This window comes from Lontra canadensis, unplaced genomic scaffold, assembly GCF_010015895.1.
Source record: "Lontra canadensis isolate GAN:19392208 unplaced genomic scaffold, GSC_riverotter_1.0 scaffold45, whole genome shotgun sequence".
NCBI lineage: Eukaryota > Metazoa > Chordata > Mammalia > Carnivora > Mustelidae > Lontra > Lontra canadensis.
In genome coordinates, this window is record NW_022631039.1 from 13,580,685 (window position 1) to 13,601,316 (window position 20,632).

At 59.0% G+C, this 20,632-nt stretch overlaps 1 protein-coding gene across 1 annotated transcript in view; it reads left to right on the forward strand.

Moving 5' to 3' along the window:
* IQCE (IQ motif containing E) overlaps positions 1-3,933 on the forward strand; it is a 44,816-nt gene extending 40,883 nt beyond the window's left edge. Inside the window, exons 21-23 of the mRNA XM_032872789.1 lie at positions 202-302; positions 1,296-1,409; positions 3,036-3,933. Coding sequence (XP_032728680.1) covers positions 202-302; positions 1,296-1,409; positions 3,036-3,181 — 361 coding nt within the window. The 3' untranslated portion in view covers positions 3,182-3,933. The remainder of the gene's footprint in view (positions 1-201; positions 303-1,295; positions 1,410-3,035) is intronic.
* The last annotated feature ends 16,699 nt before the right edge of the window (positions 3,934-20,632 follow it).

A 20,632-nucleotide genomic window follows, 5' to 3' on the forward strand; every position in this document is an offset into this window, starting at 1 on the left:
ACGAGAGACTGGGAGAGGAAGGTGTCTGAGGTCTGACCTTGGTGTGTGCCCGAGAGTCTGATAGAGGGCACCCCCTGTGTCCCTTGCAGCCCACCTGTGCCGGCTCTGCTGCCCTCTGGTGCCTCCGTGAGTCCCGCTGGGCACCCAGGCTATGGGGGCAGTCTGTGAAGTCCAAGCGGCCAGTCTCTCTCTTTTTTCCAGTGCTTCCAGCCCGAGAACCGCTGCAGCGGCTTCTAGGAGGAGGAGTCCCGCTCTGGCCAGCCCCTGCCAGCTGCCGGCTGCACCCTGCCCTGCTTCTCCTGGTAATTTCATTTCATTTTGAATTTCCACACGAAGGGTGGCTGGGGCACTCAGCTCTGAGCAAGGAGTGGCCACTGCCCTGGGGTGTGTGGGCACGCGTGGGGGCCTGACCCCCATCCATGGAGCGAGGCCATCGGCAGGGAGATGCCTCCACCGAGCCTCCCACACACGACTTCGTCCCGCATCCCTCAGGCTGCAGGGAAAGGCAAGCCCATGGGAGGCAGCTGGCCGGTCCATCATGGCGGCATCCAGGCAGCTACGGGCCACACAGTTGGAGCCTCATGGCTTGTATGTCTCTGGCTTTTGTTCTTGGCTCTACTGCAGCCGTGTGGTTTCCTTCCCTAGGGCCAGTGCTTTTCCTGTGTGTTGGTTTTGAGTGAACCTTTGTTGGTATTTGCTTTTCCACCTCATTAGGGTAGAAAACAGTGCAGAAATCTCAGGACCTGGCAGGGGTGCCGCACCCCAGCTGTGAGGCCCAGTCCCTGCTCTGCCCGGCAGCTGATGTGGGGTCCCGGGCAGGGCCCTAAGTCGTCCTGAGTGAGGTGGAGACCCGCCCGAGGCCACCAGAGCATTTCTTGGGCCCCCGCGAGTCCGACAGCCCCTTATGCTGGCTGGGAACCTCCCTCCATGCTGCTCACTCGCACTCTCGGTACCGCTGCTGGAGATATCAGGGAGGTCATGTTGTGAGCTTTGATGCTGCCCTTGGACCCAGAAATACATCTTGAGGTCTTGGGTGTGAGGATGCCACACAGTCACCATGCGCTGCTCATGGGGAGGGTTGTTACGTCCCGAGCTTCTCAGTTGCACAGATGGAATCCGGGAAGGACAGGTGCTGGTGGGGAGCGGTGCTTCATTTCAGGACAAACTACAACAGGAAGTAGATTTCTGAGCCAAAGCCCTTTGGGGTGGAGAGACAGGAGGAGGTGGCGAGCCCTGTCCACGTCCGCTGCCAGTTCCGTGCAGGGCGGGCGCCTGGAGTGTGCGCATTGTTTCAGGTCAGGAGGACAGCGACACGAGCAGCGGGGAGATCGTGGAGGGGCCGGCGGCTGAGGACGAGGCACCAGGGCCATGGGGGCCAGGGAAACCAGCAGCCCTGGCGCCCTGCTCTGGTGAGTGGGGGAGGCCGTGGCTGGGGATGGGAGGCCTGGCCAGCCCGTCCCTTCTGGGGCTGGGTCCTGGAGGATCTCCTGCATGAGCTGAGAGTTCGATGCCCTGTCTGACCTGAAGGTCCCCACTCCCTGTCTAGCCTGTCAGAGTTTGCGACCTGTGACGTTGGTGTTTGCTTCACAAGCTTCACGTATAAAGTTCAAGGAGCGAACATGAGCAGCTCCGGGGGAAGCAGGGGGGACACAGCTGTGCAGGGAAGACGTGCAGGTGTGCAGGAAGGATGCGCAGGTGTGCAGGGAGGACGTGCAGGTGTGCAGGAAGGATGCGCAGGTGTGCAGGGAGGACGTGCAGGTGTGCAGGAAGGACGCACAGGTGTGCAGAGGATGTGCAGGTGTGCAGGGAAGACGCGCAGGTGTGCAGGGAGGACGCACAGGTGTGCAGAGAGGACGTGCAGGTGTGCAGGGAGGACGCAGGTGTGCAGGGAGGACGTGCAGGTGTGCGAGGAGGACGCACAGGTGTGCAGGGAGGACGTGCAGATGTGCAGGGAGGATGCACAGGTGTGCAGGGAGGACGTGCAGGTGAGCAGGGAGGACACATAGGCATTCGGGGAGGACGTGCAGGTGAGCAGGGAGGACATGAGGTGCAGGTGACCAGAGCCCGCAGAGCCTGAGGGGCTGTCATCTAGAACCTCCGGGCTCCCCAAAGCTCACGTTGTCCTGCAGAAACCAGCTTCATGCTGATTTTGCCCAACCGCACGTTTGGTGACTGTCACCGCGTAGGCAACCTCTTCCTCCTGCTGAGCATGTGTCATCTTCAGGGGGTAGCCCCGTGCCCTGCCCAGAGGTTGCCGCAAAGCCCCGTGAGAATTCACTGCTCTTGGTTGCCCCCAGGGCAGCCTGCAGGGCAAGTGGGACCAGCCCATGTGTGTTCCAACAGTGCCAGTGTTTGTAGAGGAAAAAACTGAAGATAAGCTTGAAAACAGGTTTTTTAGTGTCCTGAGGCTCTCCTTTAATAGTTCCCTCAGAAGTCCCAGAGGACAGCTGACCAGTCCCATGACTGCCAGCAGCTGTGTTGTGTCCTGCCCTCCTTAGCGCAGTCAGCGCCCGGCCGCCCTGTGACTGCCATGTCCCCAAGCAGTCTGAGTGCGGCCTTTCCTGTGACTAGGCGCCCCCCTGCCTTCCCCCCTCCCTCCCTCACCACCGAGCCCACATCCAGGGTGAAGGTGGACTGAGGATTGGGGAAGTCAGCTGTGCTGAAGAAAGCGGGGTGTGGGGGGTGTCTGTTGGGAAGCTCACGGCGTTCCCTGGGCATCCCCTGGTCCTGCCTGCCTCCCCCGCCTGGAGGCCTGAGTCTCGAGGAAGGTGGCTCTGACCCATTCTGGTGGCCGCCGGCCCCGGCTGCCCGCAGGTCACAGCCCCACCCCGGCCCCAGAATCGGAGCACCGCCCGCGCCCCTTGCTCCCCGCCGGCCAGCCCTCACCTGTTGCAGGTGTTGGCCTTTTGGAGATGGCCAGCATGTTCAGAGCTGGGCTTGGCAGCCGAGGTGGCTCTGTGGCGGCTGAGACACAGTTCTGAAGGTCTGTCCCACCCTGAGCCACTGGGGTGACAGCCTCCTCTGCTTCCTTGCAGGGCCGCCCTCTCCCTCAGGACCACGACCCCAGCCCCAGCCCCAGCCCACGGAGCCTCCGCCCGCAGATGACAGCAGCTCCGATGACTCAGATGAGATTGTCGTGGCTCCTTTGCTGCCCACGAGGAAGGCCACCACCCCACCGTAGGCCAGCCCTGGGTCCTCGCGCGGTGCCGGCTCCGCGGGGGAGCTCAGGGTTTTGAGGATGAGGTGCGCTCTAGAGGACATAGTGACCAGAATTGGAAAGTGATTTATCCTGTTAGGCAAGAACTACCTAGTCCACAGCTCAGCACTCTCTTGGGCTTTTCTCTTCAGTGTGGTTTTGCCGCCTGTGTGGCGGTTTGTGTAGGAATCCTGAAGCCTTTGCTTCATGTCTGGGCTGGTTTTCAGGGTCAGCCAGATAGACATGTGTGTCCGGGATGGAGGCAGCCGCGAGCCGGGCAAACACACGCTCCGGGTGGCGGCTTCCTGGCTGCCGTTGGCCTTGAGCTAGGAAGAGCGGCTCTGTGTGGAGCCGCCCAGCAATACCTCCTTCTGCCTGCCAGCATCTTCTCCGACACCATGTGCCCTGACCTCCACCCAGTAAGTAGGTCAGGCTGGACATGCTGGGGCCATGCCTTCCGGAAGAGAGGGACGTGACCGGCCTGTGCAGGGCAGGCTCTCCCCACCCCCCGTGATGGGACATGAAGATGTCAGGGCCCCAAGATAGGCTTGGGCTCCTCGGGCTGCTCCTTCCTGTGCCTCTCCACACAGACCCTCATCTGCCATCGTCCCCACCTCCCCAGGGCGCTGTCCCCATGAGCTGCTATGCCCAGGAGGGAGTCTGGTGGAATTTTGAGACTTGCAGGGGGGCCGGCTGTCCCCAGGGCCCGAGGAAGGGGCAGCGGGGAGCCCGTGAGCCCTTGCCGCGTGTGCACCCCAGCTCCACGGCCCGGCCTCTGCTGCACAAAGCTCACTCAGAAGCTGAGTCTTGCCCTTTGTTTGCGAGATCAGCCCTTGCTGATGGTGACATGGGGAGCCTCTGGCTTGGGTGGCATTTCAAGAGTCTCTAGAGCCCCATGTCCCCGAGGTCAGGTGTCTGACGTTAGAAAGCTCGCTCTTGCTGGGACCAAGGGTGGCCCCTGGAGCCCTTCTGAGGTCGCCCCTGGGGGAGCATGATGGTCTCCTTGGGGAACCTCAGGCCATCCTCCCCATGGTCAGGAAGCTTCCAGCTCCCGCACCAGCTAGGCATGTGGCGGGGGGCGCTCTGCATCGCCATCCCCCAGTGGGAGGGGTCTCCTCAGCTAGGTTCCGTTCCCACAGCGGGTCTAGAAAAATTCAGCTGGAACGCTTGATTGTTTAGCTTTTCTTCTTTGTTCAGTCATGGGCTGCCTCGTCGATTCTTTTCTCTTTTTCTCCCACTGGACTGATTGGTAACTTGACTGAATCTGTTGCTGGCCCTGGCTTGTGGCGTCTGTGGGGTGCGCTCCCCAGGGACTGGACCACCCTTGCGGGCAGCAGGCTCGGAGCTCAGGGGCGGGTCGAGCTCGGGGGGTAGGGGGGTGGTGGTGAAGGTGGGGCCCGCGGCCGTTGGCTCCCAGGACGCAGCTCCCACCCCTCATGCCAACAACGGCCTTCCTGCCCACTCTTCCTCTGAGGAGCCATGGCCTCGGGGGCTCAGGTCAAAGGGACATCCCTGCCTTGGGTCCAGAGAACCAGGCCCGCTCTGGAGAAGGGCAGGGGCGGCTGCGCGCTGCGTTCGGGCCGGCCTGTGCGCCATGGCCAGAGGGGCCTGGCCGGCGGGCGGGGCTGAGAAGACAAGGTCAGCCCCTGTACTTGGGGTTTTCCAAGGAAATACCACAGAGAACTGCGAATGTGTACACTTGTCTATGCACTTGGGTGCAACGCTGTTGATCTAGTAAAAACCAACAGTCTCAAAGCTGCCTCGGTCACTGATGCGCCTCAGGCCGTGACTGGAGCTGATGTCCACCACGCACAGCCTCTGCAGGATGGCCTGCCCCACAGCTCTGTCACCCCGCAGGTCCCGTGGAGAACCCCGGGCACCGGCGCGCTTGCAGGGCCTGGGTGTGGGGCTGGGGCTCCACGGCTGCAGAGGGGCCCTGAGGAACTGCGGCCGCTGTGTCACTCACCCTGGGGCCAGGCCCCGCTGAGGCCCACGAGACAGAGGGGAAGGGGATCCAGCCGGAAAGCCCTGGGCACCCCAGAGACACAGGTCACTGCCCTTCTGGGGGGAGGCCCGGGGGCATGCATGGCTCACTTTGCCCAGGTTGTCATGGCACCTATACGTCAGCCGGGACCCCCAGCTGCAGAACCATTTACCATCAGTCTGTGTAGGTAGCTGGGCTCTGAGAAGCTGCTGCCTCTCCATCCCAGGTACCCTCCAAGTGCCCGGTCCTGGCTGACCAGGGAGGCCACAGTCACTCTCCAGGGCAGAGCACATGCCGGCACCCTGGCCGCAGGGGTGGGGCTCCAGGCTGCGACCGCCCACCCTCCCAAAGCAGTGTGGTTCGGGGACCACGGGGCCACTGCCCAGGATGCTTGCTGACCTGGCCTGGCCTTCAAGATGCTGTTCCTGTCACCAGGACGTTGGGGAGACCCCGGCCCCGGAGCCAGGGACGGAGCGTTGTGTCACTTGTCTGAAGGTGCTGGCCAATGACACATGAGTCCAGGCCATGCCGTGGCCTCTGCAGCCCTCAGCTCCTACCCACCCAGCAAGCGTGGGCTGAGGAGAAGGGGCAGGAGGAGCGGGTGCTGGTGAGAAGACCACGGGGCAGGACCAGCTGGTGTGTGGGCCGAACCGTGGGCAGACGTGAGGCACATGCGTGTGGCAAGCCAGGAGGTGGGCGGTTCTCAGGGAGCGCAGCTGCGGGTGTCTCTGCAGAGTGACCCTGGAGGGGGTTGCGGGCCAGGAGGCGCCCCCAGCAGGGAGGAGGGGCGGAGCCCCGCAGGCCTCCAAGGGACGGGGCAGTCCCATTTGTTTGCTCTTCCTCTTTGAGCTAAGAGGGGGTCTGTGGAACAGACACCGGCCCTGGCTGTGCTGCCACCTGTGTTGTGTCCTGGCCCTTCTGGCCAGAGCCCTCTGTCCCCCAAGAACACCTGCGTGAGGCCAGCCTAGCTCGTCCACCAGGGTGAGCACAGCAGCAGGGCTTTGTTGGGATTTCAAGAAATAACTACCCGCTGAAGGAAGCCCGCTACCCTTCAGGGTCTGAACGCAATTTGAATTCCGTACAACCCACCTGAGCTCATTCCAAGCCCCCGCTCTGGTTTCAGAGCAGGGTTTGCTGTCACAGGGCTCACGGATGTCTCTGAGGACCGGGGGTCCAGCGGGCGACCTCGCCAAGTTCCCAGCAGTCCACTAGCCACAGATCCCAGCCAGGCCAGTGTACTTAAAAGCCAGGGGGGATCCTAACACTGTCGGGTGGCTCAGGAGAATCTGCAAATCCTCAGCGTTTTTATTAGAATTACTCCTACCTTACGCGGCGTGCGTACGTGAGTCTTTGGACGGGATACGGGTTCAGTCTGTGCTACTCAGGACTGGCCTTGGTCAATTACGGTGGTTTTACAGGTACTTGTCTCGTTTGCCCCATAAATCCTACTGCTTCTAATGGCCCCCAGGGGAGTGACGCTGTCACCCACACTGTGCAAACTCAGCGGCCGATGTGGTTGAGAAACATGCCTTTCCTGGGTCTCTGGCCCATCGCTTGGGTGGCAGCACCAGCTCGGGCATTGAGGGCCTGCTGGAAGGAAGGGGCCCTACCGCCACCCCGCAGCTGCCCCCTCTCGCCTCGCCACTTCCTCTTCCAGGCCGGCCCAGTGCATTTCCCCAAATTCCATTCACCTTTCACCTGAGGAGCAGGGAAGGAACTGTGGACAGGAATCCCACCACCCGGTGACGGGAGACAGCTGCTCTCTGGGGATACCGCTTGCCAGGATTGTGCAGTACCCGGCTTTGCTTGCACGCAGCTGCTTGCTGGGCCTTTAGGGCCCCTGGAATCTGCTGGAAGGCCCTCCAAGGACATGTCAGCGGCTTCCAGCATTTGCCCGAGCCCACCTCCTGCCCTATCACCCTGGGTCTCGTGGGCAGCTGGCCTGTTCGGAAGGCTTCATGCTTTGTCAAGCAGCGGCCTGGGCCTCGAGTCTGCACAGCGTCGGAGAGCAGGGCACGGCAGACCCCTTCCCTGGCCACGAGCCCGCCCCCGTGCATTCTCCCCAGAGCCTCCAGGGGTGGGCGTCTCAGCTAGAGCTGGTGAGAGAGTGGAGTGAGGTCCAGCTTCGGGCCCCCAGCCAGCAGGCATAGACAAACACGTGGATATGGAGGTATGCATGCAGACAGACCTACGCACGCCCCCTCCCCGCTCCTGCCACTGGCTTTTGGCTTTCGGGAATTGTCGGTCTGAAAGCAGTGCTCAGCCTTCCCCACAAGGAGTCCTTACAGTCTCTTACTGCAACTTACCCCCAGACCCTTGCCAAGATGACTTTAAATATGAGGTTCTTCAAAAGTCGCCAGGGAATATGGGGGGAAATGTCAGAATCCGGTTCCGGGTTCCTTTCAGCACTGCTGCTGGGCTGAGGACATTGAATGAGGAGGAGGAATAGGTCCCCGTTCCTGGCTGGGGCACTGGCTGATGATGGCCTCAGGCCAGCACCATCCATTAACATGCTGGGAACCCAGCGGGGCCGTTACAGCCTGGAGGGGCGGCCCCATTAGCCAGAGCCTGCCGAAGGAACCTGTGAGAAGTTTCCATGGAATCGTTTCTGAATAGGGAGAGGGGTGCCCCTGAGCTATTCATTAATTAAGCCCCAGAACAGCCTGAGAATCAAAGGAGAGGGTCCAATGTGTGCCAAGGCCCCTGGAGCTTTCATTCAGGCAGCCCAGCCTGGCCGCTTGCTTCCTCAGCCCTCCCCTTCCTGGACTGCGCGGAGGGAATGGAAGCTGGGGAGGGCGGGGGTGGCTGCGGTTGGGGCCCCAGAGCAGCTGTCCCTGCTGATGGCCGGCCGCCTCTTCCCCCACCACCCACCTAGACCGCCTTCTGCCCCGCTCGGCACCAAGGCCATCCCTCTTGGCAATGCTGATGCAGTGGCCCTTCCCTGTGTCTCCTCTCCCTCAGTTTCTCCCCTGACCCCCGGCCTGTACCAGCCCGGGCCCCTGCGTGTCTGTTAGACGCGGGCATCCCCAGGGCTCCATGCCCAATGCCCAGACTCCCCAAATATCGAGACAGACATCTGCACGTACGTGCCTCAGGTGCCTCAACTCAGCTTGGCCCAGCTTTGATTGACCTCACACCCTAACCTGCCCCTGCCCAGTGATGCTGTCTCCATGACAACATCATAAGCCACTTGGTGTTTTGAGCCAAAAGCCTGGCCGTTGCCCGTGTCTCCCTCTGCGCTCCTCACCCCACAGTCGGTCACCAGGCCCCAGGCTACTCCCCAGAGCCCCCTGCTCTGCTGCCACATCTATAGGGAGATGGGGCAAGCCCACCAGGCATCCCCATTGAACGTGCCACGCTGCCCATCATACTCACAAACACCCATGGGCAGACGTACATATGCACACAGAAGCACACAAACACACACCACAAACACATACTCTCATACAAACGCTCAGGTAAACGCATAAATCACAAAGACGCACCACAAACATGAATACACAAAAACTCATGAATACATAAAACACACAAAAAACAGACACATACACACAGGCTGTAAACTCAAGCCGTGCTGAACTATATGGGGCGCCTCTGTTTTTCCAAAGAGAAGACCACTAAGAAGGACCATGTGACCAACGTGAAAATAGGCACCGTTGATCGGTGTGGATGAAATTGTCCAAAAGCAGCTCCTTGGCGAGCATTGTGTTCTTGGGTCCTGCATAACTATTCACATCACATATAAGAGGCCACTCATGGGTTCGACGAGCTCACAGCAGCATCTACAGCATCCCATGCGAGTCACCGGACACCCTTTCGCAATGCCTGTCATCCTCACTCCTGGCCAAGCTGTTGGCTCATCAGCCATGGAAAGATCCATAGGGGATTTGCGGCCTCTGGAAATGCTTCTCCCCGAGCATCGAGGATGGGTGTGAGTACATCTTTCTCCAGGGGTGCTGGCTCCTGCCTGGCCATGGGTGCTCCTCTCTGCACGGTGTCACCACAGTCACGTGCACAGAGTGACTTTCCAAAGGCTGCTTCATCGGACATACAGCACTTAAGACGTGAGGCTCTCCTCCCGTGATGGTGACGAGTTGGAGTTCCATTTCTTACCTGTTTTTAGTCAGCTCTGTTGGGGTCCCCAACTTATGGCTCTCGGGCTGCTTTCCCAAAGGGGTCCAGGCTGCCATCACGGAGAGCCCCTTGGGATGAAATACTTGGTAGGCCCTTAGGCTGAAAGGGGCGGGGGGGTCCTCTTTCTCCAAGGATGTGTTTTGGAGGGTAATCCTCCTCCTACATTTGGACCATCCCGGAATGAACCCACCCATTCCCACCTGCCTTGAGCCCCTGCCCTCATCTAACACATTATTGTAAAAAATAGAAAAGCTTAGAGCAGCCACACAGGGTCCTTCTGCAGAGAGATAACCGCTGTCACTGTTCAGTAAATAGCATCGCGTCTCCGCCTCTCCACGTTTGTATACAGAGGGAAGGGCGGATGGAGGGATGGGAGGAAGGAAGGGCAGATGGGTAAATGCGACACAGACATAAGTTTACAGTAGCCTAGAAAGAGACAGATACACGCTATTTTGGTTTTTAAATACCACCTTTAATTTTACTTGAATTCCAACAGGAAGGGGAGTCCGAGGGACCGTCCGGTCGCCACGTTCACACTGATTGTGGCACGCTCCCGTCGGGTTCTGCACACCAAGCACCCAAACCGGGATTTCCTGGCCTCTTCAAATGCTTGCTGACAACGTGGGTCGCCCGTCCTCCACAGGCTGTGAGGGTTGTCTCCTCCCTCCCTTCTGCCATGGTGCTGTGGTGCGGTGTGGCTTCTGCTTCCTAGGACACTGCTTGTCCCACTTGCTCGGACAAAGAGCTCTGTCCAGCCCCAGCTTCTCTGCGTGGTTCCTACGAGCTGCAGCGCGGGACCGGGGCTGCCCTCAGGCTCGCCCCGCATCCAAAGCAGTTGCTTTGCCCAGAACCACTGGAACGGCTTCCGACTGCCCCCCAGCAGAGCACGCAGAGCTCCAAAAAAGTGCACCCTGCCACCGTGTGGGTTCTCAGGGCATTCTGGAACATTCAGGAGCACGTCTTTCGCTCACCCCTACACCCCTGCAGCAAGTTCTTTGAAAATCGGGAGAGGTCCTGACAGTCTCTCAGAATTCTGTGGACTCTGCTTCCTTGCTTCTTTGCTTCTGGAGGCCAGGAGTGGGGATGCTATCTGTGGGTACGCTTCCAGAATCATCATCTCCATTTGTTGCCTGATTGCATCCCTGTCCTTATATGGTTACTATTGATGGACTTTTGACCTCTCTCTCCTGTGTCTAATCTTTCCTTCTGTTGGGGACTGAGAGGAGGCTCTGCTCCTGCCTCAGTGCCCCGTCTTCACCCCGAAGCCCGCGGGTGTTTAGACCTCCTAGAGACAGGTGACACCACTGACCACCTCCCCCTCCCTTGGCTGCACCAGACCCCACACCCCTATGCCCCAGACCACCGGGGTAGTGGTGGAAATCCTCTCCTCCGCTCCCACAAGCTCACCCGTGCATGGCCTCCATCATCCCTGCCGCAAAGATGGTAACTCCCATACCTCCGGCCGACGGCCCGCCGCACCCCCACCCCTGGCTGCCCAGCCACCCCCTTCTCATTGCCTTGGTGATGTCCCAAGACTTCCACCTCAACTGGTCCAAAATTACACTCACCAACCTCACGCCCACTGGAATGGCTAGAGTTGTAAGTCACATCCAAAGTCCTAACATAGACTCTCACAGCCTCGCGAGACGTCACAACAGATCAGGGGTGCTGGCGAGGACTGGGGGGTGGGTGGGGATTGGAGCCCTCATGCCGTCGGTGGGAATGGAAGGTGGGTCAGCCGCTCTGGAAGACAGGCTGGCAGCTCCTCAAAGGAGTATCACCGTGGGATCCGACAAAGGACACACCCCGAAGGAGTCACACCAGGGCCTCGGAGAGGCAGCTGCACACCCGCGTCTGCGGCAGCAGAGCTCACCAGTCAGGAATTGGAAGCGGCCTGAATGTCCACGGTCCAACGAATTGACCGGTTATTCCTCAGCCTGAAGAAGGAAGGAAGCACAGGCTTGTGCTCCCCAGGCGCGAACCTGGAGGACACGATGATCGCTGGAAGAAGGCAGTCGCAGAAATACAAACGAGCTTGATCCCACTCATACGAGGTCCCTGGAGTCCTCCAAACCACAGATGGAGCAGACGGTGGTGCCTGGGCTGGGGCGGGAGTGGGCGTCAGTGTATCACGGGGACAGGGTCTCTGTGTTGCAGGAACAAAAGTCCTGGAGCCGGACAGAGGTCGTGTCTGCACAAAATGTGAATGTGCTCCATGCCCCTGATGCTGAAAAATGGTGAAGATGGTAAATTCGATGTTATATGTATTTTACCCCAATTTCAAAATCCTTGTAAACGACAAGATTCTCTCCTCCCGTGCAGGCACACCCCCAGGGATCCCTCCTCCACCCCATCCATGGCTCTCCCCTCTCCCCATCATCAGCCCCAATGTGTCCACAAAATCTCCTGTCGCCTTAAACTCCTAAAGATGGCCCACGCCTGTCCACTCCTCTCCGTATCCAGCCCTGCGTGCAACAGCTCAGACCACCACCATGGCCTTGCTGCGCGCCTGTGCCCCCTCGTCCTGTGGGCCCGGACTTGCTTTGGCCAGGCCCTGTCTGCCGTCCACCGCAGCCAAGGTCCAGGGCGGCCTGGAACAAGCGGGAGATTCGCTGAGGAAGTGGCTTGGCTCTCTGAGAGCCCTGGAGACATCCATCCCGTGGTGCAGAGTGTCATAAAGTCCCCCGGGGCCTCCTGTGGCCCCCATCATAACCACTCATGCTCAGGGCACAGGATTCGCCCTTTGTAGCACTTGGCAAGTTCTACACTGACATTTAATGATGAGATCGTTGCATTGTTGTCTCACTTCCCCATCAGGCTCCCTAAGCTCCACGCTGAGTTTATGATGCTCACTGCTGGTCTCAAGGCCTAATACAGCACCTGGTACACAGTAGGTGCTCAATAACTGTGCAGAACAAGCACACGAGGAGCTTGGCAGCTCCTTCTTCCAGCAGAGCTCTTTCAGTGTCTGCCTGTCCCCCCAGACAGTGTCTGTCTGTCTGTCTGACCATGAGCTCCCTGAAGATAGCAGGCCTGCCATTCCCCTATATACTCCCTCAGCAAATACAGAAGGCACTTAATGTATGCTGAGAGAAACATTCTACCACCTCCGAACAGGACCTCAAAGGCAGCCTTGGCTCTGTCTTCTCCCTCCCCCATCCTCCATCAAGTCTCAGTAGAGCCCTCAGAATCTGAGCCCTCCCCTCCCACCTTACACCCATTAAGTTTAGATCTAGCTAGAGAATGAGAACACCCAAATAACAGTAACCCAAACACATTAGAAGTTTCCAAAGGCCCCAGGGAAACAGTGTGGGTAAGATATGGTGGCTGCAAGAGTTTCAAAAACTCACACTCTTATTGCTTCATACTTCCAGACACAAGGCTTCATGGCCCAAAGTGGCTGCTTGAGCTCCAGCCATAACCTGCACTCCAGCCAGCAGGAAGGAAGGAGAAATGAGGTGTCCCCTCATTTGAGGACACTTTCACTGGTATCCCATTCGTCAGAAGGTAGCTACTTGTGTATCCAGCTGCCGAGGAGCTTGGAAAATGTTGTCTTCATTCTAGGTGGCTGTAGATGCAATAAAAACAGGAGGTTCTGTTACTAAGGAAGAAGGGAAGGATAGATCCAGCCAGATGGCCAGCACTCTCCTCCCTGTTCCTTACTTCCCTCCTGGCACCATGATTCTTGAGTTAGGCCCTTCCTTCTGTCCTCCCCACACTGCCCTGTGGGCCTTGGTTCAAAACCAGGGTAAACACATACCTTCTCTCCCCAGCAGACTCACAGAGGTTCCACGTGGCCGCTTGGATTCCCTCTACGCCCGGGCTTGGCATGCCTCCCTGTGTGCGGCCCTGACCCCTGCCCTCCCTTCCAGCCACATGCAGGCCCTCCCTTCCCCCTCTGGCTGCCTGCCAGCAGTGTCCTGTCCCCAGGCCATCCCGAGGGGCCCTGTCTTGCCGGGAAGCTCTCCGGGCTCAGCCCCTCCCTTCTACACCTTCTCACAGTTGCAGTGCACCGGGCACTGAGGGAGGAAGGCACGGGATACCCTCAGTTGCCAGAATTTATTTCATCTGTGTGCACGTCTGTCAACTGGGTGGAGCTCCACGCAGACTAGGGCCAATTCCCGCACCCAGCAAATATCCACCTGCCCAGGTGCCAGGCCCCGCACGGGCGAATGGACCTCTGGCTGAGCCCTCCCCACCAGCGTAGTGAGGGTCCAGGTGTGAGAGGCCCAGGGCGCAGAGTGCAGAGAGGGCAGTGGCCAGGGGTCCAGGGGATGGAGTGAGGGGTGGGGCCAGGTGGGTAGGGGTCTTCCTGCCTCGGGAGCCCTCAGTCCTCACCTTGGAGATGGAAGGGGCTCCAAGGGGACAGAAGCAGAGACTTTAGGCGTTCGGCCCTCACCCTGGGAACCTGGGGGCAGGGAAGGGCGGCAAGTAGCAAAACTCAGCCTCCGATTTTGCATTTCAGAAGGTAAAGGACCCACTGGCTGCTGGCTGCTGGCCACTGGCCACTGGCCCTGGGAGGGTGCACACTGGCTCAGGGGCTGGTGAAGAACCCTGTGAATACTGTCCTCCCCCAGGGCCCCCTGAAGCCCCGTGAAGCCAGCCCCTCCTGGCCACCTGCAGAGAGAGAGGAGAGCCCTGGGGGGTGAAGGGTGGGGGGGTAGGGGACACCTGGAGGGTGGGGAACAGATTTCTAGCACATTCCTTCCTCGGGATCTCGGTGCATTCCCAGGGCCCCGATGGAGCAGAAAGTGGGAGCAGGCAGGGAGGTGAGTCCCGTGGGACCTCCTGCTCGCCCACATACCCCCCCCACCCTGCTCATACTGCAGAGCCAGCTTGGGTATCGGGAGGAAAGGGGTCTTGGGCCTACAGGCAAGAATGCAAGCCAAGAGTTCCAGCCAGACCACCCTTGCCGGTGACCTGGGGTGACCTGACCTCAGCTTCCCCATCTGTAAAGAAGGGAATGACAGGGGCTATGTCTCTGAGAGGCAGTGAGCAGGTGACCGGAGTGGGCCTATGCCAGCCAGGGCAGCTCTCAGAAAGCGTGACGATGTCCATTCCAGAAACATGCACGGTGCACCCATCAAGGTCTGGTAACGTCATCATCGTGGCCTTGGTTCCGGAAGACTCTGCCTTGCTCCTGTCCTGACCCCTGCCCCTCCAGGAGAGATGGCCGGAGAATGGCACGGTCTGCATCCCTCATGCAGACGGGGTGGTGAGGACAAGCTCAGGCAAGGAGCACAGCCCTGTTGGCCCCGTGTTCCCAGTGACCCTCAGCTGGCCCTGGTTGGGCTGATGTTTCCTTCTGGAGCCAAGGGGAACAGGAGGTCTCCGGGGCTTCCCAGAAGAGGCAGCGCACCCTGGGGAGAGAGACCCTGGCTCATTCAGCCTGGCTCCCTGACCAGCGAGGCCATGTGTGAGGGAACGAGGTTGGTCTGAGCCCACGTGGAGTCTGGGCCCCCAGGGCCCCCACATGGGGAGGCGATGGCTGGCCTCCACCCAGGCAAGGAAGAGCCGTAGTGGCTGTGGGGTGAGTGACAGGCCCCTGGGGGCACTTGGGCACATCATGTGGGGGAACGGCTCACAATGAGGGACAGAAGCTGGGTTTCAGCTGTGAATATCCCTTTTCCAGCGCAATCCTGGCTTCCACCCAGGGAGGGAAGAAAAGAGGGTCCTCCTTTTGCAGATAGGGGGACCGAGGCTTGGAAGGCTGCCCAGCCCAAGGGTCTTAGCTCTTGGAAGGGGAACAGTCACCAGAGCTCAAGGCTGGGAGCAGCTGGCAGGGCTCAGGAGAGGGGAGGGAGAGCCTGGCTCTCGCACGGCCCCAGGCGAGAGGCCCCAATCCCTCCCCACACTGCTGGCCTGCTTCCGAAGGCCCCAGAAAGGCGTCCTCTCTCCCGGAGCACAGGGACAGTGTGATCGGCAGTCTGTCCTTCCAACAGCTGCCTGGCCAGCCTTTGTCACCAGCTTGACGCTACAATCCCCTTGATGCTGCAATCCCCTTCCCGCTGCTCCTGGAGACAGAGGCGAGGTTCCTGAGCTGCCGGGAGGAGACCACGAGGACTGCAGCTTCCAACACCGCCGGTCCCTGAGGCTCGTGTCCCGTCCGTCCTCTGTGCCTGCCGGGGAGGAAGGACATATCCTGGCTGACCACAGCCATTCCTTGAGAGCACCAGGACGTGAGGAAATCAGCCCTCTTCTGGAAGTCTGAGCAGTCAAGACTGACACGGCCACGGCCCTGCGTCCACACCTCCCTGTGTCCACGCCTGGTTCCGTCCTGCCCATGGTTTCTGGGCTTGGCGTGGCTGGCTGTCACCAACAGAGCATTCTTAAATGGGACAGGAACAGACCAGTGTGTATGCTTCACAGCTCGTCCTCCCCAACCTCCCTGAGACACCAGGGAAGAAGCTGGACGAAGCTATGGCTGGAGCTGTGTGGCCAACTGAGTCAGCACCAACCCCCAGCCACAAATGAGACCACCTGAGACCGTCCAGCACTGGCGGGCTGCCGCATGACATGCGTGACTCTGGGTGACAGCAGCTGAAGCACCACCCAGCTGACCCCAAGCGGCTGACCCCTGGGTCATGAATAAGCAGGGCCAAGGTTGTTTTAAAACACTGACGTCTGGGGCGCCTAGGTGGCTCAGTGGGTTAAAGCCTCTGCCTTCAGCTCAGGTCATGATCCCAGGGTTCTGGGATCGAGCCCCGCATTGGGCTCTCTGCCCCGCGGGGAGCCTGCTTCCTCCTCTCTCTCTGCCTGCCTCTCAGCCTACTTGTGATCTCTGTCAAATAAATAAATTTTTAAAAAAATTCTCTAAAAAAAAAAAACAAACAAAAAACCATTGACATCTGGGGGTTATGCAGCCAGAAATAAGTCATATGCTGGCCTTGCCAAAAATCCATCACCCAGAGGGCTGCACGGCAGACAAAGTCAGACCAGAAATGTTAGGAGACAGGGGTTTCCATCCTGGACCTGGAACTAATTCTCTAAGCCCAATTTCCTCCTCCTAACATGGGGATGGAGGTCATCCGTCTCATGTGGGGCCGAGTGGGACCCGAGTGGGACAGGTCATCAGCCGGGATCCTGAGGTCACCATTTCTCACTTTGGCTGTCACAAGCCTGGAGAGCTCCCCAAACCACATGGAGATTCGAGAACTCACTAGAAGGACTCACGGACTCACTGTTACAGTTGATTACAGCAAGGGATGAAAATCAGCCTGAGGAAGTGTCACAAGATGGGGCTCCGGGAGAGGTCCACGGGCAAGGTTCCTGCTGTGCTCAGGGAGTGTGAGCCTCCAGCACTGATGTGCGACCAAATGTACGGAGTGTGGCCAGCCAGGGCTGCCCAGCCCAGCCCCAGCCTCCAGACTTGGTGCGTGGCTCCCATTAGGCAGGCAAGATTGATTGATCGGTCAATTGATCATGGCCCACAGGGTCACCAGGTCAATGGACACTGTATGACCCGAAGCCCCCATTCTAAATCACACGGCCGGTCTCTCTGATGTGGTCAGTCCTTGCTCAAAACAAAGACACGGCCGCCAGACATGACGTGCATCTCCCTGAAGCCGAAGGCAAAGGCCAGACCTCAGTGTGGACGAGGACACATTGATGACTAGCCGTGGCCCTGTGGTGCCTACCACGAGGGGGGACACTGTCTCCAGCTTCCTGGCCTGGGACTTGGGGCAAGCGGTTTCATGTTCTGGGCCTTAGTGTCCTTGTCTGCAATGTGAGGGAGTGACGGTTCCTTCATGGGCTGCAGAGAGGAGCCGTCCGGCTGCAGTCCGGCACGTTTGTGGGAATGTCTGTGTCATGTCCTGTACGGAGTCCCGCCCTGTGAGGGAGAGGAGCCACTGAATGCAGCTTTCTGCTTTGCTGATGAGCCAGGATTACGGTGGGGAGCCTCCGTTTTCCCAGCTGTAGAATGGGGACACAGGGCTTAGCAAGCACAAAGCCCCCGAAGGTGACACGGGTTTCCAAAGGGCTCGTAGTTGGCAGAGAAAGCCCAGGATGAGCCCCAGGTCCCTCCCGTGACTCTTGGCACAGTGCTCCCCACAGTGAGGGGGGCTCAGCAGCTCACTGTGGCTGGGTCCGTGTCCGGCTTTCTCTATGGACCCCTCAGGAACCACACCAGCCGCATCGCTCCACGAGGTACCTTGAAAGCAGAGCTCCTGAGGCTTTCCCATGGGCCGGGACCCAGGAGCCAGGTGTGTGCAGGGAGTGCGTGTGGGGCTGGCCACGCAGCGGTGCATCACCCAACCACATCACGGCAGGCGCCGGGGAAACCCAGCCACTGGCTTTCTCTTCTCCCTGCCAGTTCTCATGAGTGCTATCTCCATGGAAAATGTGAACCCTGGAAGGGGTCCAAAGGCAGGGGACGCCATTGTTCTGGCTTCCACCCTGGCATTTGGGGACCCCGCCCTGCCTGGCCTTTCTCCTGGCGCCCACAGGTCTTGGGGCAGCCATTCAGGAGCCTCGACGCAACCACCTTCCTAGCCTGGGACACGGGCCCTGGGGAGTTCCCGGCCTGGCCTGCCCTCCCATTCCCTTCCAGATGCTTCTACCAGATGCTTCCGAGCAGCTTTCTTGTCTCTGTCCTTCACTTACGAACTCGACTCCAGCGGAAGGAAGGGAGGGAGGGAGGGGGCGGCAGGGTTGTCATCGTTTTTTGTGTGTGCGCGGTCAAGATCTACGTAATGATTCTGGCCCTTTTTAAGTGAGCATTTCAGTGGCACTCGGTAAATTCTGACTGTTGTGCAACCACCACCTCTCTTCCCAAAATACCCCCATCAACCCGAGCAGAAAGCCCAATGCCTGGGAAATCAGTCACTCCCCGTTCCTCCCGCCCCCGCCAACCCCAGCCCCGGGCTTTCCGTTCCTGTGGGTTTGCTCACTCTGGACGTTTCTTAGAGATGGAATCCCATGAGACGTAGCCCTTTGGTGTCTGGCTTCTGTCACTCGGCCTCACGTTTTTGAAACCCTTCCATGCTGGAAGTCCGTTCCTTCAGGGCTGGAGAGTTCGCCCCGCTGGGAGGCTGCCCCACGTCTGCTGCCCACGGGTAGACACGTGGGTGGTTTCTGCCTCTCGGCTCCGGAGAACAGTGCTGTTGTGTGATGTCACCTCACTGGCTTCTCACCTGCCCCTGAGCAAGGCCTGACTCTACCCGTTTCAGCCCTGAGAAGGCAAAGGCTCACAGAGAGATCAGAGGTGGCGTGTGGGAAAGTTAACTTAGGAACAGAGGATAGAAGAGATTCGGGGCTCAGAGGCCAAGAGGTTGTGGGAGCCCCGGGATGGGACACGCACATGGAGAGCATCGGGGAGCCAGCTCCTGCTGCAGGCTCCAGACACAGCCTCCCCAACGCCACCTCCGTAGGACATGGGACGGGTTTTAATCTCGTTTCAAATACAGGACACGGAAGCCCGCCTGTCTCCCACCTGACTGTGTGGATGAGGAACAAGTGTCTTCATTGCTAAGCCTTGAAACCCCTCTCTCCGACACTCCCCCGCTCTGTGACATGGACACCTGGCCAGGGGCCGGAGGACACCGGGGGTGTAGACGCTCCAGGGATATCTGGCTCAGGGCTGCTCAGCTGGGGCCTGCCAGTTGTCCTTCCTGCCTTAACTGACCGGCCCTGCTAAGGCCTTCGGGGCTCCCGGCTCCAGGTCCCCATAGCAGAGGGGATGGGATGCCCCAGAAGCTTATCGCCCGCTGGGGCACCCCAGCTGCTTCCCTAGCTGGGGGACGACTAAATGTTTCCCCATCTGCTGCCTTCTCCTGAGTCACTGCTGAGTCACTCAAAGTTTGTCCCTTGGTGCCCTGGTCAGTGGCCCGTGTAGCATACTGAGTGCTCTCTGACCTCTCCCACTAGGGCCCTCCTTCAGGTCCTTCCATTTATGGTCCACAGCACAAGGCTGAATCTTGGTTCCCTGTTTGGGTGGTGATTCTCATGCCTCCAGAGCAATGGTGGGCCCTGGGCCTCAGTTTCTCCATCTGTAGAGTGGGGCCAGAGTCTGGCCACAGTCACCTAGGAGAGGCAGGAAAAACCACCGTCACTCCACGCAATGCCACCAGGCCAAAGGAGGGTGGAGTAGGGACAGGCCTTACTTGTGCCCTTCCCCTCCAACCCAGTATTCCCCTTTTACCCTTTGCCTTTTTGGGTGCTGGTCTGCAGGAATCCCATTTTGCACATCACCCTCATCTCTGCCCTGTCTTCATACAGTGTTCTCCCCTATGTCTCTGTATTTCTGAGCTGACATGTCCAAATTCCCTCTTCGTATGAAGACAGCGTCATTGGATTGGGGCCCTCCATAATCTGGTAGGACCTCATAACTTGATCACATTTGCAACAGTCCTATTTCCAGATAAAATCATAGTTGCAGGCACCAGAAGGTAAGACAAGGACATACCTTTTTTGGGGGGCAGGGGATACAAGTCAACTCAATACAGTTGGGTTATCATTTCATATGTTTGGGTCAGGATTTCTGGCCTTATCAGAGGAAAATGCACAATATTTTGAGGCTTCTGGAAACATGGAAAAGAGCTCATAGACCCCATGCCTCCCCAGGGGGCCCTGGTAGACCTGCCACACTGGTGTTGGGAGCATGGGAGTCAGGGTAAAGCAGGGTAAAGCATGGCTGTGTGACCAGCTGTTAACAACCAGAAACTATGTCCTTTAGGGATGGAGAATATGACCTCTCTCTTCCTGTCAGGCCGTTATTCCCCAGCAGGGTGGTATCCAAATTATCCCGAGGGAGGAAACCACAGTTTTGCAAAGGCCTCTCCTATACCCATGGGCCTTTGCAGGACATGGTGGGAGGCCACCCAGCCTTATCACAGGAAGACAGACAAGTCAGGGCAATCTGGTGAGCAGAGGGACAGGCCTTTTGGGAAGCACTGCCCAGCATCTGCAAGAGCCCAGCCCAGCCTGCCAGAAGGGGCCTGTCTGCCCACAGAGCTGGCTGAGCCAGAGTGTGCAGGTGGCAAAGTCCCAGGTGTAGGGAGGGACCTGTTTCTCAGAAGGCAAGAGGTCCGGACACAATGCTGCAGGGTGGTGACAAACCAGAGCCAAGAGGATATGCACCCACTGCCCTGGGGTGCAGAGAGAGAGCAAGCCACGGCCATGCACACAGAGCATTTCCAGATTCCTCTGTCCTTGGGGCTCCCAACTTGACTTTAGTAAGCATGACGCTGCTTATTAGGAAGTGTGACTGTGTGGCTCCAAAGTCCGTGCTGGGCCCTCCCAGGATGTTGCCTTAACTTCCAGGCTCAAGGAGGCCAGGACAGAGCACTGTTTCTCTTGGGTTTTAACAGAAGACACGCCCT